Raw genomic sequence first — 19908 nt, 5'->3', positions numbered from 1 at the left:
TTCTGTGTATAATAATACTTTGTATCTCTATAACCCTATCCATGTGCTATGATACAAATAACTTAAGAATCCCTATTTCATATTCAATCGAATCGTATCCAATGACTTTGTTCTTTTCAACTTGGTCACTGCTCGTCCAGTCATCTCAGTTTCATCTCATCGTGCTTCCAGTACCCTTGACTCGACAACCGTTTGATCCACACCGATCAGCTTTGCACGACTTGGCTTTGCGCCGTAGACCATCTCCATCAGCTTACTCTTCTGTTTCTCTCGGACATCTTTGAGGTAGACGTATGTTCCCTCGAGACCTCGGATTTGCTGGTCCACCACACTACCGTTGTCAATCGTCACCGAATCATTTCTTCTCACCAGCGGACTGACGAGTTTTCTTCGGAGAGTTTCCAGATTTACTTTAAGCGTCTGGAGTCGGCCATGGTGTTCCATGAGCAAATGCTTGTTGTTGACCGTTCTCGCTCGCACACTTGACAATAGTTGTTTGTTCTTTTCATATTTCCTCAACATGACAGCATTGGGTCCAAGAACTCGTGTCCACAATGATGACAGGAGATCATTCTCCAGCCTCTCTTGCGTGTCCGTCTCTCGAACAACGGTTCGTTGGAGGTTCAGAAATTGTCGATCGATAGACTCGAAGAGAACGAAAAGGGCGGTCGAATGGGTGAGCTCGCTGTTGATGGATTCTTCCAGGACGTTGAGAAATTCATGGAAAGTTCTCGTCAACGTGGCTCTTGTTTTCTGAGGCGAGCTCGACCCAAAAACATCAGTCAATCTCTGACCCATTGCCGTTGGGCCGTTACTTGACTCCAAAAGTCCTCCTCGATTCAAAAGCCCATGCATGTGATCGAATATCACACCCCCAATTGAATGTGCCTGGGGTGATGACAGCCCCTCCAATTCTCGCTTGGCCCAGTCCATGACTATGAGAATACTGTCGACGTCTGAATCCACATCGGCGAAGAATCTCGTCAGCTCGAGACCCAGAGTCTTGAGGCTTTCAGACAACTCGTCCAGGGACCGAACAATCAGAGGGGCAGAAGTCATGTTGGCACTTCGTACTGATTCTCCCAAATCCCAAACAGCCACGCTTGTTTCCTGAAGTGCAGTAATTTGTGTATAGCCATTTTCGGAATAGAAGATCAATGGCTCAAAAGATTTGGCGAGGGTGGATAATTTGACCAGGTCTGGTACTGGCGCAGGCGGAGGCGGCACAAGAACGAGTCTCATCATCATCGCACACAGCAATGTAGTCCCCGCGTAGAATAAAAATGTAGATTTTGTTTTTGTGATTTTGTCAAAACTTTGTTGAAGGAAGTTGGCCAGCGCGGTGAGAGGTTCTCGATGCTGCACTTCCGCCTGCAAACGAAGGCGGATATCTACACGAAACATGTTAGCAGACGACCTTGAAAGGAATTAATGACAACCATCATACAGTTATTAGGGTTTTCCGTCTGATCCCACGGATGGTTATCTTGTTCCTGTCGAGTTTCCACCTCAGGTGACCGCTGTCTCATCGGGGAATCAGCCCCGGCCGGCAAAGGGGTGTTCACCGCTGTCGTAATATCAGGGTCGCCTTCTGTGGCATCTTGATAGATTTCTGGACTTGTTTGACGTGACCGCGAAGGGCTGATTGATGGTCGCAGGTCGAATTTACCATATGGGTCCTGTCGAAACCATCCACTCACACTGGCATTTCGGGGTTTGAACCCAGGCGGCGACCACGGCAATCCCACGCTCGATCTATCATCAGCCTCGCTTTCGTCTTCAATTGACCTGAAACCTGGCATCAATGGAGACCGTCGCTCTTGTTCCTCAAAGTCTTCGATAGATGCTTCCATGAGAGAATGTGTGTCACCATTGTCATCTTCTGCATAGAACCGCTCAAAGGGTGCGGCAGCCATCATGGCCATCTAAGATGCAATTGCAATAGGGATCGTAGCATGCGCAAGTATGCTGGTATCAGGGTTCAAGGGTATCAGGCTGGAAGGCTGGTCAAGGTGGGGTAGCGGTCGACCTGTCAGTCAGCGGATGGTAGATATATCGGTCGGATCAGATGTCACCAGGCAACGAACCTAGGCAGAAGAATCAGATAGGTGAAACCAACAAAGAATTCTGAATGAAAGGACTTGGTCAAGAGTGTTCGCAAATGAATGTTGCAGGAATGGTTCACGATGTTTGAGAAGGCAGATTAGGAATGGCCGAGTTCTGGAGATATGCAGGTCTGCGAAACCCAGCCACTTTTCCCATTCTGGAGAGAAACCTGGGTCAGCTCGAACGGGTGACTGTCATTGTGCTGTCGTTTGAGGCACCAGTGGCATTCAAGGCGACCTCGTCAGGCAAACGTGCCAGAGAAGAGTGAAATGTTGAAGGCTGGGACAGCTGGCAGTGAACTTGGGAGTGGTGAGGAGGGGTATCTGTCGACCAATCAGAAGCGCAAACATCTCTCAGAACAAGGATCAGTGATGCAAGGCACCTACTGGCCGCATATCTAGCTCCTGTCAATGACTGCATTCATTGGAGAATGACAGTGTCCTAGCAAGAGCTTCAAAGAGTTGGTCGTTGGTCTCGTTGGACCAAAGATGGGTGGTTTTTGTGGAAGGATTTGGGTGGCCCGTGCCGACGGTCATCAGGCTACCTTACCTTCCAGATGGCAAATATCAAACCAAAAAGACAAAGAGTGGAGCAGAGAAAGTAGTTCCATTCTGGCCCTATACACTGTTCTGGACGGTCTGTTCCAGGCACAGACGTAATGGGATGGTGGCATGGTACCAGGGTAAGATTATGTACAGAGAGGCTCGGGGACCGGATTCTCCGGAGCAAGCCTCTCGCAAGCATACAACATGCATGTTCCAACCCGACCATTAGCTTATTGACGCCTCCCCCATCTTGATGATACAGCACCCGCTGATCCCGGATTCATTCATGTTCAGATAAATCGAGCTCGCCAAGGCAAAATGTCCAAAGGAAGTCCACGTGACTAAGGATGGTGCTCTATTTGCACTCCTCCTTCATCCAGCTAAGCAACAAGTTAGCACTCAAGTTTAAGTGTGTGATAGAATGCGAACACATACGTGATCAGATCATTCCTGTCCTTGCCCTTCTTGAGACCACCGAAGGCCATCTTGGTACCAGGAATGTACTTCTTGGGGTTCTCGAGGTATTCGAACTGCATAGTGTTAGCATACATGCATGGACCAATCTGGCTAAATTATATCCTCACCAGTGTGCCCTCGTTCCATTCAATGCCCTTCTGTTTGTTGGCGTCTGTGTAGGCGAAGCCTGGGACGGAACCGGTCTTGCGACCGAACAGGCCGTGCAGGTTGGGGCCGATCTTGTTGCCTTCAGATTCGACAGTGCTGTGGCATTGGGCACATCTGGTCTTGAAGAGGTTGGCACCCTTCTTTGCGTCACCTGAGACAAAAGTATGTGAGCTTGTTTTCTTTGTTGTTTCTTTGGCAGTGGCTTTTGCGGCAGGAAGGGTGGCAGCAGCTTGGTAGGTTGATTCGTCACGTTCGTACAGTTCGTTCAGCAATTGAAATGTCCAATATGACCAGGCCATATCATGTCGCGAGAATGAATGTACGAAGTAAAGGTGGTGGTAGCTTCGATTGGACTCAGCGACCGAGATAAGGAAGCTGGTCTCAAGGTCTCCGGATGGTGGCATGACTATAGGCGCACACCTGCATCGTCACGTATGGAGCGTGTTGGACAGCTGTGAAGCTCGACCATGACCCACGAGCCTTGAATCATCCCAACGAAGCTGCTGCAAAGCTATCCTGCGCCTTCACCAGGGTGGCACTTACCCGCCTTGAATTCGTCCTTGGCCATTGTGAATGTAGGTGGAAAGGGTGTGTAAGCGAGAGTGGTGCGGAGGGTTATTGACACGAGGTCTTGAGGTCAAGTTGTAAGGTTGATAGAGGAATCTAGGTAGAAAGGAGTTCTAAGCAAGTGGTGGTAAAAGTTGAGAACAGAAACTTGAAGGCAAGTCGGAGCGAAAAAAGTACTGAAATGTATGACGGAGTGGACAGGGCAAGGATTGCGGGTTTATGCCAATGGTTAGGTGGCTGACTATGGCCCTCGGGCTCTAGGCGGCCCTGGACTGGCCTGACTGTGCCCACAACAGTATCTCTAGGCGTTGAAGGTCGCCGCAAAAGTGGCCGAAAGCAGCTCTGGACAAGCCGCTCGGTCACGGGGTGGCCCTTTGACTGTGGCGTTGTTGACTCCAACGTGGCTTTGGCTCCACGCAGCCCGACCAATTACCGCCCAGGCAATGTCATTCACGCGCATTGCTCTCGCATTGCTCTCCATCACGAGAATTTCTCGGACTGGCGCTATGCCCGCAACTAGAATTAATTGCGCAGGGCCGGTCCTCCGGCTCCACCAGAAAAGGAAAAAAGGGTTGACATCTGTCTTTGGTCATTATTCGGCTATGGGTTTTATCCGTTTGGAAGATCTGATGATTGTTTTTACGGTGACTGTATATAGCACTACTGTACGTACTAATGACTTCGGAGACATACAAATTCAGGTCTAGGCTTCCTTCGAACAACCGAGTCAGTCATGTGATATCACTGTAACCAAGTATCAAGGCAAGAGCCCAGAATGCACCTGCAGTGGGTATTGCAGTTGCACCTCTTGCAGTATCAACGATGATGACGTATTAGGTAGGTAGGTACTTACTGTACCACATATACACTACCACCAACAAGTCTCATTATCATGTCCTCGCCAAAACTCAAGGTTGCCATCGTTGGCCTCGGCCGCATGGGTTCGCGCCATGCTCTACACTTCCATCACCTGACACCGCGTGCTGAACTCGTGGCCGTCTGCTCTCCCAACCCCAGTGAGTTGGCCTGGGCCACCGAGAGCCTCCAAGGGATCCGCACCTATCTCGACTACGACCATATGCTTCGAGAAGAAACCGACCTTCAGGCAGTCGTCGTTTCATCTTCAACTACTGTTCATGCTGAACATGCCATCAAAGCCATTCAGCTTGGTCTGCATGTCCTTTGTGAGAAGCCGCTTAGCACATCCATCGAGACAGTGAGGACCACAATTCATGACACTAGACATTGGACCTTGCCACTGGTACTGACTGCGCACTCCTTATTTATTAGTCCCAATCCGTGCTAATCGCTTACCATCACTCTCTTGAGAAACACCCAAATCAAAAAGTCCTTTGTGGCTTCTCCAGACGCTTTGATCCCAGCTATCGAGATGCGTACCAAAAACTCCAATTAGGTCTGATCGGTCGCCCATCTGTCTTTCGCAGCCAGACATGTGACAAACTCGACCCTACTGGATTTTCCATCGAATACGCCCAATCATCTGGCGGCATTTTTGTCGACTACTCCATTCACGATATCGATCTTGCACTGTGGTTCTTTGGTGAGAACTCGGTCCTCAAATCCGTCAGCGCCGTAGGCATCAGCGCCATCAGCCCCGAGATAGAAAGATACAATGATCGTGACAACGCTCTCGGTATTGTCGAATTCTACGGTGGCAAGATAGCGCAGCTGTTCTGTTCACGCATGACGGCCGCTGGTCAGGAAGACACCACTGAGATCACTGGCACACGGGGAAAATTGGCCATCAACACTCAACCACAGACAAATCTGCTTCAGATCCATGACTCGACTGGTATTCGACGTGAGGTTGCACCCCATTACTATGCTCGTTTCCGCGACGCCTTTATTGCAGAGGCCAATGAGTTTACTACTTGTTGTCTCGATAACACCAAAATGCCTTTTCCTCTTGAGAGCGCTGTCAAAGCTCTCGAGATTGCCCTTGCCTTGCAGGAGAGCATGCTCACAGGCAAGAAGATTGATTTTGACCAGAATGGTCATAGAGTTGCCAGCGGTGATCGCCTCACAGCCAAGCTGTAGGACAAGACTGAAGCAAGATCGCATCGAATGTTCCACAGCTACACTCCTCAGTTTTAGACAGGATATATGCATGGAATGGAAGATAGGTAAGATTCATAGATGGAAATGGAAGATACTCGATACCAGATAGGTAACTATTTCGACTTGATTTTTACATAGTCCATGATGATCTTCGATGACTAAAAAGCATCGTCCATCATGTCACCATGTACCATGTACCTGGTAATGTACCGCATAGCCTCGACCAGAAATCGCCCATTAAGCGAGTATCTCGTTAGACAGAGAGGTAAGGAAAGTACCTAGATAAGATACTCATCACATCACATCCTATGACTATGTAGATGTAGGAAGTCCTGCACAATCAACTACCTATACCCCTACAATGCCATGCCATGCCATGCCATGCCATATCACCACCAATCCAAAGCCCACTCCCACCACACCGCATCATCACAAACCACCTTCCTTATACTCCATCCTAATCATCACGATATGAGATCTTCCTCATCTCACTCAACCTCGCATTCGCTGCGTCCAAAGCATTTCTCAACTTCAGAATCTCGACCTAAAACAGCCCAACACGTTAGAGAACAATTTCAAACCGACCAATTAAAACAAATTGCGAGTGCTTACCTGTTGTTCCATTTCCTGAACCTTGAATTCATGAGGATTCAAAGCAGCATAATCCACCGCGTCACCATCATCCTTCTGTCGCTGTTTAATAATATCCTGAACCTGCCTCACCAGACTTCGACAAGCCGCCCCCACGGCTTTGCTGGCCTGTTCCAATCGATCTTGCGTCTTGGACATGAAACTAGCTTTCACCCTCGAAGCAGCCACCAATTGTGCCGTCGAAGCCGCTACATCATTCGACGCGACAATCAACTGTTCTGGAGAATTTCTTCCTGAAATAACTCCATCTGCAGTTTCGATCAATGTGTTTGTGGATGTAGCGACAGCTTTCGCGGCGCTGATGAGTCCTTCTGTCCAGCGGTTGTTTTTCTTGTAGAAGGCCGTACGGGATGAAGAGCCGCGGCCTTCTTTGACGATTTCGTTTTGTGAGTCGGTGGCGGCTTTGATGAGTTGGGCGATGGCGTTGGTGACGGCGATGGCGGCTTCGAGGATGGAGTCGTTGACTTTGAGTTCGTATGTGGTGTAGCCGTCGCGAGGTTTGTTCTTTAATTTGGCGAGGCGTTGCGCCGCGGCTTCGATGGCTTTGGCGGCTTTGGTTAATTCGGAATCGACCAGGTCGCCTAAATCGCCCGAGGTGCTGATCTTGCTACCCTTGGGTGCGAAAGCGTCGGCTAATTTGGATAAGCGTTGGAGTTTCATCAACACTTCATGGTTATTGTTGATGACCACATCTGACTTCTGCATCGGTTCCAATCCTTCGAGTCGGAAGGATTGAAGACCACGGAAGAAGCTGATGGTGGATAAAGCAGCTTGTCGGGCTGAGTCGGTCAATTGGTCGCCTTTCTTTTCTTCTGTTGCAAACCGTGTCAAACCTTTTGCGTTGGACAACACATCTGCGATGGATGCTGCGAATATCGACACTGACTTGATGATATCTGCGTGAGGACTATTAGGTCCATCTGCGATAAAGTTGTTGAATGCTGTTGAAAACTCGGTAGCACTGGCAGATGCCTTTTCGATTTGTGAAAGCACATATGGAGCCGTGGCATTCTGGTTACCAGCTTGCATGGGAGAATCGAGTTCGTAGATAGCGTCGTCGACTCGCTGGACTCCACTTTGAAGAACGGAATCAATGATGTCGTTGATTTTGGTGACATTGCTTTTAATCACCTCGTCAATTGCACCATCCAAGGCACCGTCAGCCTCACCACCACCCAGCTTAAGCTCTTCAAGTTCTTCGAGAGCCTGCTCCATGCCCGACTTGTAAATCTCAATTTCATCGTCCTTTTCGCGTAGGACAGCTTCATGGTCCAGATTTCTCTCTCCATGTTTGGATCGGATATCGTCAAGTTGTCTCGTCTTGCTGCGAACCGTCTCTTCGAGATCCGCCATTTCACGATTGTACTTGGCCAACATCGACGACAACTCGGAACCTTTTGCCTTTTCGGCATTTTCGGCTCGTTCAATGGCAAATCTCAACTCTCGCTTCAGCTTGTCCAGTTCTTCGCGATGGCCACCAACACTTCGATCCTTTTCATGCAAAGCACGATCGCGTTCTCGGATCATGTCGGCCAACTCGAGATTCTTGGTCTTCATCTCCCGCTCCAGACGTTCTCGACGGTCGATGGCCTCTTGAGCAGACGCGGCTTTCAATTTCAATGATTTTGTCGTCTGCAACAGGTCGAGATGCTCTTGTCGAAGCTGCGAGTATAGCTTGGCCAGCGCTTCATACTTCGAACGCCAGGTGTTGACTTGCTCTTGCAAAGACGAAATCTGATCATCCTTGGATTGTGCCTGTAGTTGATAGTTGTTGTTGAGCTGTTGCAACTGTTCTTCGAGATTCTTCATACGTTGATCGTACTGTTGAAGCATCAATTGATCTCTTTCATATTGAGCTCTTGCATTGAGATTCTCTCTCTCCAATTCGGCCATTCGGCCTTGAGTCTGGGCAGCATATTGCTCACGCATGAGCTGTTCCTGCGCTAGACGTTGTTGTTCGACCTGCATTCTCTGCTGGTCTTCAAACTGCCGTTGAGCTTCTTGCTGGGCAATCATTTGTTGTCGCTGTTGATCTTCCCATTGTTGTTGCAGCCGCTTCTGTTCATTTTCATATTCAGCTTGTTGTCGCTGAGCTTCCTTGGACCAGAAGTCGTCCATGTCTCGAGGACCGGCATCGGGGGTGTCGTTCTTTGCGATAGGAGAAGGTGCTTGTTCGATTTCTCGAGCAGGTCTTTTGGGAAGAGCCGGTTTCTCTTCATCTTCGGCGAGGAGGTTGGGTGCGTCTTGAGGAAGTTTAGGAACGGTGATGAGGGAGGTCAGGTATCGAAGGTTAGAACATTCGTAGTAGAATTTGACAAGCCGGTAATGTTGACCGTCATAGCGAGATCGCAGAGGTTCGAGGGCCTCGTCGTCTCCAGTAGTTGTGTGCATGGCTCGCAGCATGCTGGTGATGAACTTGTAAATGCCATAGCTCTCTTGAACCAAAGGCACCAAAGCAGCGATTCTACATTCATTGTTGGCGCCGCCACGGAAATGCGAAAAGATCAACTTTTGGAAGGTGTCAATCTGATCCTGCAGAGTCATGAGGTCGGAGATGGTCTCGTACCCCTCATTGGGATCGTTGATGGATTTCAAGCTGATGTATTCCTCATACTCGAAGAGACCATTAAACTCGACATGCTGACGGTGGAAAGCCAACTTGGCCAGAAGGAAAAAGACATATTCTCGGATGATGGGGCCATAGCCTCTGAGCCCTTCTCCGGTCATGCCTCTAGCCAGAGACTCGACCCAATTGACATTTTGTTGTGCTTCTCTTACAGTGACGGGGTGACCTTCCTGGAGGACTTTGTGTATGGTGATGAGTGCTTTGAAGGTCTGAACCTCGTCAGCTTGTATCGGCTGAACCTTCATGCCCGCCCAAAAGGACATGGACGACTTGTGGTCCCAGGTGTAGACGATGCAGCTTCGAACATGTTTACGTTTTGGGGCAGTCTCTTCGATCGAGGTGGCCTTGCGAATGTTAATGGCCAGTTCAGACTCGGACTTGCTCATGTCGACATTGCGGCCGGTGCCGGTGCCGGCGAGACCTGGATAGGACATTTTGGAGGATTTGGTGGGAGATTGAGGGTTGTAATCATCAACAGCAGAAGTTTTGCCAAAGCCGTCGTAGACAGCACCTGCTCTGTTGGACTTCCTCCTCGACACCGAGTCTGGGGGTGGTGCTACAAAGAACGCCAGGGTGACGATTTCAAGAAGAAATGTCGAGGCGCAGGTGGCACGGTTGAATGTGACTGAGTGGCTTGAGCGGCGGGTGGTGGAACCTGGACCTAGAACCTTGTGTTGCCCGTCAAACGGATACTGACATAATAATGGGGTTTAGGACGCGTGCGCAGTAGGATTGAGTTGTCGTAGGCAGACGGATTTCTGGAGAGACGGAGTTTAGGATGAGGGATCTGCCAATCCAATGCTGGCTTCTAGGGCTCACTGGGCTCTGACTGGTCTCCACAATGGAGGCTGAAGGCGTGCAGTTGTAGGTACAAGTTAGATGGCGTTGATGAACAGCAGGGAATTTGTGTAAGACGAAGATCTCAAAGGAGAATTGGACTCCAGGATGAATCAGTGATTTGATCATCTGGTGTTTCCAAGCATAGTGACTACACAAGCCTATAGTGCCTACCTAGACCATGATGACCTTGGTGCTAACCAGGGTGCTGTTGTTTACTTGAAGCGATTTCGGCGCCGTGGGAAGCAGTTATTTTATTAGTTCCAGGTGTTGGTCGGTGACTAATTGCGGTAATTATGGACGAGATAAGATGTGTCCGGGCTCTTAGCCTCCCAATCGGCCCCTAAGGCTTAACTATTACACGCTTGTTGACCAGTCACCCAGGCTACAGCTTTTTAACCGCCACTACAGAGATCGACTTTAAACTACCGTTAGTATCTAAGTGCGGGCTTACTGTTGCCTACCTAGACTCACATACGAGTACATCCATAGAAGATATTTACCGCATCCCTTGGCTTGCAGGGTGCCATGAGATGTCGTCGTCAGCACAACAGACAGAGCCGCGCAAACACTGGTATGACTGGCTGACACCACTGGTCGGACTCCATGGTCTTCACCCAGTCTTACCACTCGCAGTCAGCCAGACCACTTCCCTCCTGGGCGTAGACATTAGTCGATATCCTTGTCACGTGACTCAGCATCAAATGGTCACATCATGTCAATAATCCACCCAGGCTCACAGTCTAAGATACTAGAGGAGTCATATAAGTGTATTCATGCTGTATGCATGGTAAGGTCTGCTCATATCTTCATTATCATTAAGTATACATGCCAATTTCTCGTCGTTCCAATTCTTCTTGGCCCTGTGTAAAGTCCTCATGTGGACTCTCACTCCTGCGTCGTGCGGGTAGTGGTGGCTTGGGAGGCAACTCCTCTGCCGAAGCCTCTCCATGTCCAAAGAAATCGTCATGATTCTCATCTGCGCTTGGAGCTGGGCTCGTGGGTGCTGATTCCGTTGGGGCTTCAACCACCATCACTTCATCCTCCACATCGTCATGCCCCATCATAGAGCTCTGCCGTCTTCGTCGATCTGGTAGGGCGGGTTTAGGCGACGATCTGGCACTGCCAATATTTCCATTCCTGGTATCGGCTCGTGGTGGTGGAAATGGTGGAGGTACAGCCTTTCTTTTGGGTACCACCTTGGTACTCGGCCTTTCGGGTGGAGGAAGGGGGATTCCAGGGGGTGGCAGTGGTCGTCCTCTCCCCATAGGCTCTCGTGGCGACGGCGGCGGCATATTATCATGAGCCCCATCACCGTTGGCGCCCGGTGTTATTCCATCTCTTTGGCGATTGCGCGCCAATACACCCCAACCCCATTTTTGAGCAGCGGCAGTTGCGGCATTGAGTGAAGCAAGAGCCTGCTTCCTATCTGTGGCACCTAATGACTTTGCGGCTTGTGCAAAGCTTTTTGGTCGGCCTGACCCTTGAGACGAAGGGCTGTCGCTCTTATTGTCCAATGTCGACGTTGAGTCGTTGGACCTGATGCTCGACATGGTCGGCGTCCGCGATACCGAAGAATCAGCCGTATGTTGCTGGTCCCACGGTTTAGGATCCGTCTCATTCGACATGGTTGAAGCGCCACTATCGCTTCTCCCCTTCAGAATACTTGCCATTGATGAATCAACTGGTGGGGAACCAGCTTGAGAGCTGGCAGGAGAAGGGTTCGCTGACCCTTGTTTCGCCGAGAGCACCTTTAAAACAGAAGCAACACTCTCCCTCCGGGACGCCACCTCAGCGTCACGACCCAGGGTTCCCCCATCTGCATGGTTGGTTGAAACGGCTGGATTGGCAGCGCTGGCGAACGATGTTGACCTCAGGAGTCTTGGGGTGGGTGGCTCCGATTTTTCAGGCGAGTCCGGGCTCTTGAGTCCCAAGAACTCGTTCAAAGAAGTGGCTGACTTTTTCCCCGAATTGGATTTCCCCAATGTTTGACTGTCTGGCAGGGCCGGCATACTCATTATTCGCTCTTCCTTGAGATCTGAGGGAGTGTTTTCTCCCGAGATCCCAGATTCGGCCGTATCCTCAGTCTCTTCATCCGGGATGTCCGTGGAAGGCACAGGAGCGGCCTCTCTTTTCCAAATTCCACCACGATAGCTCTCATTGATGGTGTCAAGGAAAGGCATGTCATCCCAGAATGGTAGAACCACGGTTTCTGCAACGACTTCGCGAATCCGACTTTCAATGGCACGAAGGATCACGTTGTACGTAATCTGGCGAGAGCTAACAATGGGTTCAATGTCCAGATCTAATTGTGGCATCTTCTCAAAGGTCACCCAAATACGATTGCTGGGAGGGGGCTTGAATCGAAGGAGAACGTGGCCCTGTAATGTTTTACACGTTGCAGCCAGCACCATGTCGACTTCACGAGGCTTGAAGCGTGATCCGAGTTCGATCCTTGCAGTGGCGGCAATCTCGATCCTGAAATGGCCAGAATAGTTGACATCCACTTCGACGACACAGTCCCCGTTGACGGTGAGATCCTTAAGTCGAGGGTTCGTGATAAAGGGTGCTGAATTGCCCGTGTCGATCTTTCGCAAGGCAAGCTTGGTAATAAAGTTGGGCTTTTTGACCCGGGAGATCTTCTTGGTGAGCTTCATGCGAATGAATTGTTCCATCTCGGGGGTCTTGTACATGGCCAAGAACAACCGGCCAATCATTGCATTCAACCATCGCGTCTGAAGGTGCTCCTCAGACGAGTGTAGTTTCTGGACCAGCGTGACAATATGCTGAACCTCAAATTCCTGAGGAAGGGGGGCATCATCTCCGATATTCCTCTCCTGGTTTTTGAGAATGGCAAAGTAGAAATCTTCCTTTTCGGAGAGATTCTCGCTGAAGAGGAAGAATGGTAAGGACGAGGTATAATCGCCGGGCCTGATCTTCTTGCGACTCAGGCGGATTGCATTTTTTTTCATCCAGAGTTCGCCCTCTGGGATTTCCTCACCTCCTCCATAGATATCGACATTGTGATAATCAAGCGAGATGACATAGCGAACCTCGAGCTGCTGGATATCATCGTACAGCATTAGATGACCGTGTCTGGATATACCAATTAGTATGAAAACAATCAACATGCCGACTAGACATTATACCTCAGAACAACATAGAAGACATTATTGGCCTTCTTGACCGTCTTTCCTGGCCCATCCTTGTTTGGCTCAATGGTAGGCTTTTGTGAGCGATCAAATATACTTCTGTACATAGTCTGGTAGACACTGGGGGACTCTGTGGAAACGACATCTCCCGCTGGAGTGAGCTTGTCCGGAGGTTTGCCATTGACTCCTCCGGGAACATACTCTCGACACACAGCAAAGTAACCTGCAGCGACGTCGGAATCATGTTTGCGGTGGAACTTTTCTGCTAGATCATCTGTGCCTGTCTTGAAGATAGCTTTCTCGTCATCGGGGTGTTTGAGGCCGGCTGGGTCATTGCGTTCTGACTCTGTCATCTCTTCGCTGGGTATGGGGAGGGTATAGTAGGCATGAAGGAATAGAAGGAGGATGAGGAGCGGTATGAAGGTGAGGCCCCCAAGGACATAGACGAACAGGAACCATTTGAAAGGACCCATCTGTTAGCACGGCATTGGAGATGAGGGAATGACGGTGCGCAGAAGAGAGTGCGACCGTGAGGGGAGTGAGTGGAATTGGTCAAGGTGAGACGAGGCTGAGCAAGACTGGACTGGACTGGGTGAAATGGTGGGGGTGATTCTTAAGAGAATGGACGTGAAGTGTTTTGTTAGATGTTGTTGGTGATGATGGCGATAATAACAGAGATACAGATGGTAGTGGGAGTGGCTCTAGGCTCAGGGCAGGAGGCTGGAATCCGAATGGGCGTCATTTCTGCCTTGGAAAGGCTGCACGAAGGAATTGAAGGCGCAGGCACAGGCGCAGGAGGGGCACGAGCAGTCACCCACGCAGCCTGGTTGGCTCCTTCCTCGGCGACCTTTGGCGGTGGGATGCCACTTCCACGGCAGGTGGCAGGCGTGAAACATGCCCAGTCGCTCCTTCCTTCGGTAGTAAGCGCTACTAAAAATGACGTCGTGACTTCCAGATTTCCAGCCACGATTTCGAGTCGATCCGATCCGATCCACGTGCATAAAACCATAAGAGTATGTAAGCACAGCATTCAGCATTCAGCATTCATCCAGAGAAGAACATAACAAGACGCATAATAACTACCATGCTCATTCCTATACATCATCAATCGTGCTCAGGAATGACTATCCAGGTATATTGCTATCCTATCCACCCTTGAGACCTTCCCTCCCTTATTCAAACGCCTTCCAATGCAGCGCTCAGTATACCAACCAACCCCCTTCTCGTATCCAATTCCCTATAATATACATTCACCATGATATCTCATCCCGTTCCACTCGCTCCAAACTTTCCAACACCGGCAACAACTGCGCTTCTTCATTTGCCAGAGCTGTCTTTTGTCGTGTACGGGAGTAAAAGACGGGACAGTCTTTACTGTCACATCGTATCTCGTCATTCCATCCAAACCCTGAACATGATCGACATACCTTGGAAAAGCTCGATGCCTTTCGTTCGGCTCTGACCAGTCGTGACCGTAAAGTCAGGATGCTGTGCCACGGTCTTTCGGAGCAGCTGCTGCAGATTGGAGATTCGCTGTCCAGAGCGTCTCGACAGATCAAACATGTAGACGCTTTCATGTATGACTCCAATGTCTTCTTGGTGACTCCCATCTCTTTCCCCTCGATCATCATGCCTGCATCAACTCTTCGTATCCTTTGGTATTTGGGCATCTCGTCATACCATTGCCGGACATTAGCGCCGACCAAATTGAAGATTCGCTCCAATGGTGGAATCAGATTCTTCGAGATGTAGTATTCGGCGTCCAGCTCCGAATGTGCATCGTTGAGCAGTACATCAGGGGCGACACAACGGTCAATCAGTCTTGCACCTGGCCCCCCTGTGATTACCACATAGGGTACTCTCTCGCCGTATTGTGGCTCTAGCCGTGGATCCTCCAGCATTCGTCGTGCACTGATCAGAGCCCCTGGTGGCGGCGGTCCCTTCTCACTGTATGTCCCCAGCTTAACTTCTTTGGCAAAACAAAAGTCCTGGATAGACACCTTGCCACGCATGATCTTGGCACATTGAGCCTGGAAGAAGGCCTTGACCTGGCTCAAATCTGATGTGCGGAAGAGCATCTTGAGTGCTGTCTCTTCAATTTTCTGTTCGGCTGGCGTCCCATCCCGCCGCACCGTCTCAATGCCTTTGGCATCAAAATCCGGCTCAGTCTGATTTCGACTTTCGTACTTGAACCCAACATATCGTTTCTTTGCCAGCAGAACACACGGATGGTATACCTTTTCAAATTTGAGCTTGATCGGTCGCGGGTTCATTTTAGTGATCGTGTCGGCAATCTCCTCTCCAATGTCGAATGCCTGTTCTCGCGTTCGACCTTTCAGATACACAAACAGGCTGTCGGTGTCGCCATAGACAACTTCAGCACCCCATCGCTCCACCGAATGAATATACGCAATCGCCTTCTCCAATGTTTCTCTTCCCGTTTGAACAATGCTGTCGGCAATCTCTGAACATGGCATTCGACCAGAGAACGAGGCAGACGTATATCCATAAGTCACGTTGGCGATCAGCTTCAGTGCTAGCTGTCTGTTGTTCAACAATTGCTGCAGCGTCTTGTCGTCCTTATCCACCTTCATCCCACTCTTGACCATGACTCGCGTCTCCAGAATCTCGCTGAGCATTTTGGCAAGTAACGACTTTCGAACTTCAGTCTTGGCGTACATGATCCCGTTGGGCGCAATATTGATGTAGTCCTTCAACAACTCGATCAATCTTTGCTCTCGTTGATAATTGGAAAATCCCATTTTGTTTGTCCCCCGCCAACTGACAACCCGACCGAGGAACGTCGAGTAGCAGTAATTGTATGCGATCATGACACTTGGGTACAACGATTGAAAGTCGAGCACCAGTAGAGGACTGGTGTAGAAATCGCTCTGTGGCTCCATGACTAGCGGCAGGCATTCCAACGCATTCTGTCCACCCACTTGCCTTCGACTCGGCGATACCAAGATAAAGTTCTCTGGTTTGGCGATTCGGAACATCAATGATTCCACTTTGAATTGTGACCCTCGAGAAATCACAGAGAACCAGTCGACGCCTAACAATCGAGCTTGCTCACTTGTTCTTGGGACTAGTTCATTGGCTGCCAAAATCTCCAGATCAAGTTGTACTCGAGAGCTGAAGTATTCCACAACCTTGGCCAAATCTCGCGGATTCTTGCTCTTGTACCACTTGGTAAGATCAGCAAAAGCATAATGAGGGATGCGCTGGTGTAGCAAATGAAACACGACGTTCTCCATGGTATACTGAAGCAGATTAAGTTCGCCTCTCATTGCGCGCCAGATGTTGATCGTATGTCGTCCAGTCACCCGGATGGTAGAGGTATGGTTGAAACCCCATCGATCGTCTTCTTTCCCAAACCTGCCGTGAGACTGAGACTTCATGCGAGAGATCTCATCGCAGAGGTTCATGTCATACGCAACCCGTGCACGTTCGATTAGATATCCCCATGAGCTATTATGCACTTCGTAGCCTGTCAAAATGTCTGGGTCGTACAGCCGGACGATATCAACCAGCCGAGTAAACACGTCAAGCTCTGTAGATTCCTCCTCGACGGAGTATCTAACATCGCGCCCAATCTTTCTGGCCATATTCGGCTCGTTGCCGACTACCAGAGCGCCCATGTGGCGCCCCTCCTTACTTCCATTGTACTCTATGTCTTCGTCATCTGTTTGGATGCACCAGAAAACACACTGAATCGGATCTTCATCAGGGTTAGGTGCAAGGGAGCCTCGTGTGTTGACATGCACTTCTAGCGCCATCACGCTCATGTACTGGGTCTCATGCTGTACACTTGTGCTGGAAAGTTTCTGAGAATATTTGAATCCGTGCTTGTTCTTTTGTGTAGGTCCATCAATCTGGGATAGCTTCTTTGTCTGAGAATTGGGTTGGACAGGGCCATTGACCGGCTGCAAGGAGAGAGACCGATGCTCATCAACCCATTTTAACACGTCCAACCTAGAGGGTGGCGCCTCTGCTATACTCCACTGTGAGATCGTACAACGTTTCCTTCGTTGATTGTCTAGCGTAGACTCAGCAGACTGGTCGAGTATCGTTGCAGGTTTTCGGCCAAAAGTAGCGAGAGACGTGCCGGACGCATCAAAATCAGGAAGATATGGCACCGTGGTGCTTTCCAGCTTGAATTCTCGTCCTGCATACTCTCTCGGCAGGTCGGGGACATCACCTTCATTGCTGTAGTATGCTTCTTGGTAGATGACATCTGGAAGACCTTCATGCCACATGGAGCTCTCAACCTGGCTGAATGGAGGCGGCCTGACTTGATACACATCGACCTGAGAGTGATTTGCTGGGCGTGGTATACCTTTGAGTTTAACAAATGTGTCCGCTATCGAGGATCTACTTTTGCCTGTGGTAGGACAAAGAAGGGTATGCTGTGAAGATTTGCCCATGATGTGCGCGGGGGTCTTTGGGGTCTTTGGTAAGATGGGAGATATGTCTACCTTGGTGGGCGAAGCATCATGTAGCTTTTGCGAGGAATTGCTCCTCTGGCTCAACCTCAGAGCTGTTAATGGTTCATTCGAATTCTTGACAGTGGGAAAACCGAGTGTAGACTGTTGAGATAGGCTCATGACGCCTTCGACGAGCTGTTTTGCATCTCGACCATGTTTTGTGGCGGGCTGGCCGTCTAACCTATTGATATTTTTTTGCCGTGAAGGAGATTCGGTGTCCTTGAGGAGCTCCTCAGCGTCCGTGACCAGATCTGCCTCATCCTCCGAGCCAGAGAAACTAACATCAGGGAGGATGTTGTCTTCATCTACTAGCTGTTTTTGTCTCTTCCTAGATTTGAAGGTGGGTGCATTTCCAAATCTTGTTCTTTTGATGCTGCGGACATTTGGGGCTGGCACATCGAGATATTGCTCGGGTACCTGAAATGTATCTTCGTCAACGTGAGAAAAGTCCCCGGCTGGGCGGATGCCAAAGTTAGCATACTCTGACGAGCTGATTGGGGTGGTTAAGAGGCGATCTCCTGGACTTTCCGAACGTGATTTGAGGCCGTTCGTCTCAGGAGAATGACTAGTAGCTGCGTCCACGGACAGCGTGTTTTCTTCAGAGCTCCTCTCGTATCCTTCTGTGACAGTTTGTGCGCGAGTCTCGTCGATGACGGCATGACCTTCAGTAGAGACATTACCACCGTCCCGGAAGGCCAATTCATCGCTCTGACCATGGGTAGTATCCATGTCATTGAACTTGTCGGGGTACAAATCTTCGACGCTTTCCAACGCGGTCTGAACTGTATCTTCCATTGGGACGGGTTTGACAAAATTTTCGAAGTCGAGCTTTCTTTGATCGCTCTTCTCGAACTCCTGAATGGCAAGCCCAGCGATCTTTTGGCGGTACTCCTCTTCATGAATCCATCCACCATCTGAGGTATTTCTAGGATCGGCAGACATAGAGATCAAGACCTCGGGAGGAAAAGGAGTACTATTCGGATCTTTTAGGCCCATCCTGGCCTTTCTCCGTCGCGTCTCATCCTTCCATAGACCAGCCATACTCTGTACCAATTTAGCATCGATCGGAAGAGGATTGACTCGTTCGATGAAATCATGGTGGATGAGGCGGGCTTCCACGTTGTTGCGATTGAGGATGTCCTTGACATGAACGTCGACTTCCAGCGCACAAAGACTCTGTTTGGGTAATGTGAACTCATCCGATATGTCCTTTGGGTCAATCGACCTATCATGCCATTGATGCATAGGGTTTGTCAAATCGACATACTTGGGAACAGGACCGCGGAATTTGACTTTGTCAAAGTCGATGTAGGCACAGCCATAAAGATTGTAGTCGCACATCCACTGAGCCAGATACTGCATGTGACTTTCATAGGGCTGCAAGACCCTCTTCATCACAGCACCTTCACGCAACAGATCGGCCAGTCGTGTCATATGCAAAGGATTGAGAAGATAGATCTTGAGGTAGAACTTGTAACCGACATGGAAGCCATAGAACGGAACTCCCTTGACCAGGGAAATGTGAGCGACATATCGATGTTTGCCCTCATAGATGTTCTTGCGATAACTAACCGCAAGCGCATGGTCGATGGACAGTTGGAGGGTTTGTATGGCCACTTGAACATCTTCCCGAATCAAACTACCACTGTACTCGATATAGGTATATTGTAGAGCGCCATGGACATGAACCAAGACCTTCTGGCCGGTCTCGGTTGCGCCAAAAACCCGAATGACGGAGATTCGAGGACGTTGTTTGGCATTCTCGCGTGTTGCGCCATGTGGCACAGGAGGGTCAAACTGATCGATTGGGACGGCTTGATAGTGATCGAGGCAGTTGAGACGAACTCGGAATATATCCATGAAGGTCAAGGAGGGAGGAATTGGGACGCGTCTTTACTCCGGCAATGGATTGGTCTTCATGGCGCTTTGGACTGCGGACATGCAATGGGAAAGGCAGAGCAGTGAACATGATACATGGGACATAAACTCGGTTGTAAGATCATGTCACGTAAATACTAGAGGTTGCCATGGCCAGAATGATTTGCCACGGACTGAGAGGCGGCACGTCAAGTGATGGTGGTGACGGTGGGGTTGATGTTGTGTTGACATGATTCTATGATGATGCAAGGCTGCGGGACAATGACAAGGCTGAGTGGCAAGGCTCTCCTGCAAGGCTACGAGGCTACGAGGCTAGACCATTAATTCCTCATCTCAACTTCAACTTCTCCACTTGA

General features: G+C 49.7%; 6 protein-coding genes across 8 annotated transcripts; 1 reads left to right on the top strand and 5 right to left on the bottom strand.

Annotated features, from left to right (window-relative positions):
* PV10_01572 lies at positions 1–2732 on the bottom strand. 2 transcript variants are annotated; one of them, XM_016365796.1, is made up of 3 exons: positions 2088–2732; positions 1448–2003; positions 1–1391 (listed from the first exon to the last, which is right to left on the bottom strand). In XM_016365796.1, the coding sequence occupies exons 2-3, from the start codon at positions 1923–1925 to the stop codon at positions 157–159; spliced, it is 1713 nt and encodes a 570-aa protein (XP_016229445.1). In that variant the 5' UTR covers positions 1926–2003; positions 2088–2732; the 3' UTR covers positions 1–156. The 2 variants fall into 2 exon arrangements, with proteins under 2 accessions (XP_016229445.1, XP_016229444.1); XM_016365795.1 differs by having other exon boundaries at positions 1448–2732.
* PV10_01571 (cytochrome c) lies at positions 2707–4175 on the bottom strand. The gene is made up of 4 exons (XM_016365794.1): positions 3819–4175; positions 3236–3426; positions 3087–3181; positions 2707–3031 (listed from the first exon to the last, which is right to left on the bottom strand). Exons 1-4 carry the CDS (start codon positions 3841–3843, stop codon positions 3007–3009), a joined length of 336 nt encoding a protein of 111 aa, XP_016229443.1. The 5' UTR covers positions 3844–4175; the 3' UTR covers positions 2707–3006.
* A 509-nt stretch (positions 4176–4684) lies between these two features.
* PV10_01570 (uncharacterized protein) lies at positions 4685–6164 on the top strand. The gene is made up of 2 exons (XM_016365793.1): positions 4685–5058; positions 5133–6164. The coding sequence occupies exons 1-2, from the start codon at positions 4735–4737 to the stop codon at positions 5898–5900; spliced, it is 1092 nt and encodes a 363-aa protein (XP_016229442.1). The 5' UTR covers positions 4685–4734; the 3' UTR covers positions 5901–6164.
* On the bottom strand, positions 6003–10089 carry PV10_01569 (uncharacterized protein). Its single transcript, XM_016365792.1, has 2 exons — positions 6534–10089; positions 6003–6465 (listed from the first exon to the last, which is right to left on the bottom strand). The coding sequence occupies exons 1-2, from the start codon at positions 9630–9632 to the stop codon at positions 6379–6381; spliced, it is 3186 nt and encodes a 1061-aa protein (XP_016229441.1). The 5' UTR covers positions 9633–10089; the 3' UTR covers positions 6003–6378.
* A 709-nt stretch (positions 10090–10798) lies between these two features.
* PV10_01568 lies at positions 10799–13908 on the bottom strand. Of its 2 annotated transcripts, XM_016365790.1 has the most exons (2): positions 13185–13908; positions 10799–13131 (listed from the first exon to the last, which is right to left on the bottom strand). In XM_016365790.1, the coding sequence occupies exons 1-2, from the start codon at positions 13658–13660 to the stop codon at positions 10854–10856; spliced, it is 2754 nt and encodes a 917-aa protein (XP_016229439.1). In that variant the 5' UTR covers positions 13661–13908; the 3' UTR covers positions 10799–10853. The 2 variants fall into 2 exon arrangements, with proteins under 2 accessions (XP_016229439.1, XP_016229440.1); XM_016365791.1 differs by having other exon boundaries at positions 10799–13908.
* A 428-nt stretch (positions 13909–14336) lies between these two features.
* PV10_01567 (uncharacterized protein) lies at positions 14337–19737 on the bottom strand. Its single transcript, XM_016365789.1, has one exon. The coding sequence runs from the start codon at positions 19532–19534 to the stop codon at positions 14438–14440; it is 5097 nt and encodes a 1698-aa protein (XP_016229438.1). The 5' UTR covers positions 19535–19737; the 3' UTR covers positions 14337–14437.
* Positions 19738–19908: the final 171 nt, after the last annotated feature.

Source organism: Exophiala mesophila (genome assembly GCF_000836275.1).
Source record: "Exophiala mesophila strain CBS 40295 unplaced genomic scaffold supercont1.1, whole genome shotgun sequence".
Taxonomy (NCBI): domain Eukaryota; kingdom Fungi; phylum Ascomycota; class Eurotiomycetes; order Chaetothyriales; family Herpotrichiellaceae; genus Exophiala; species Exophiala mesophila.
This window is presented reverse-complemented; position numbering and strand designations above follow the sequence as displayed.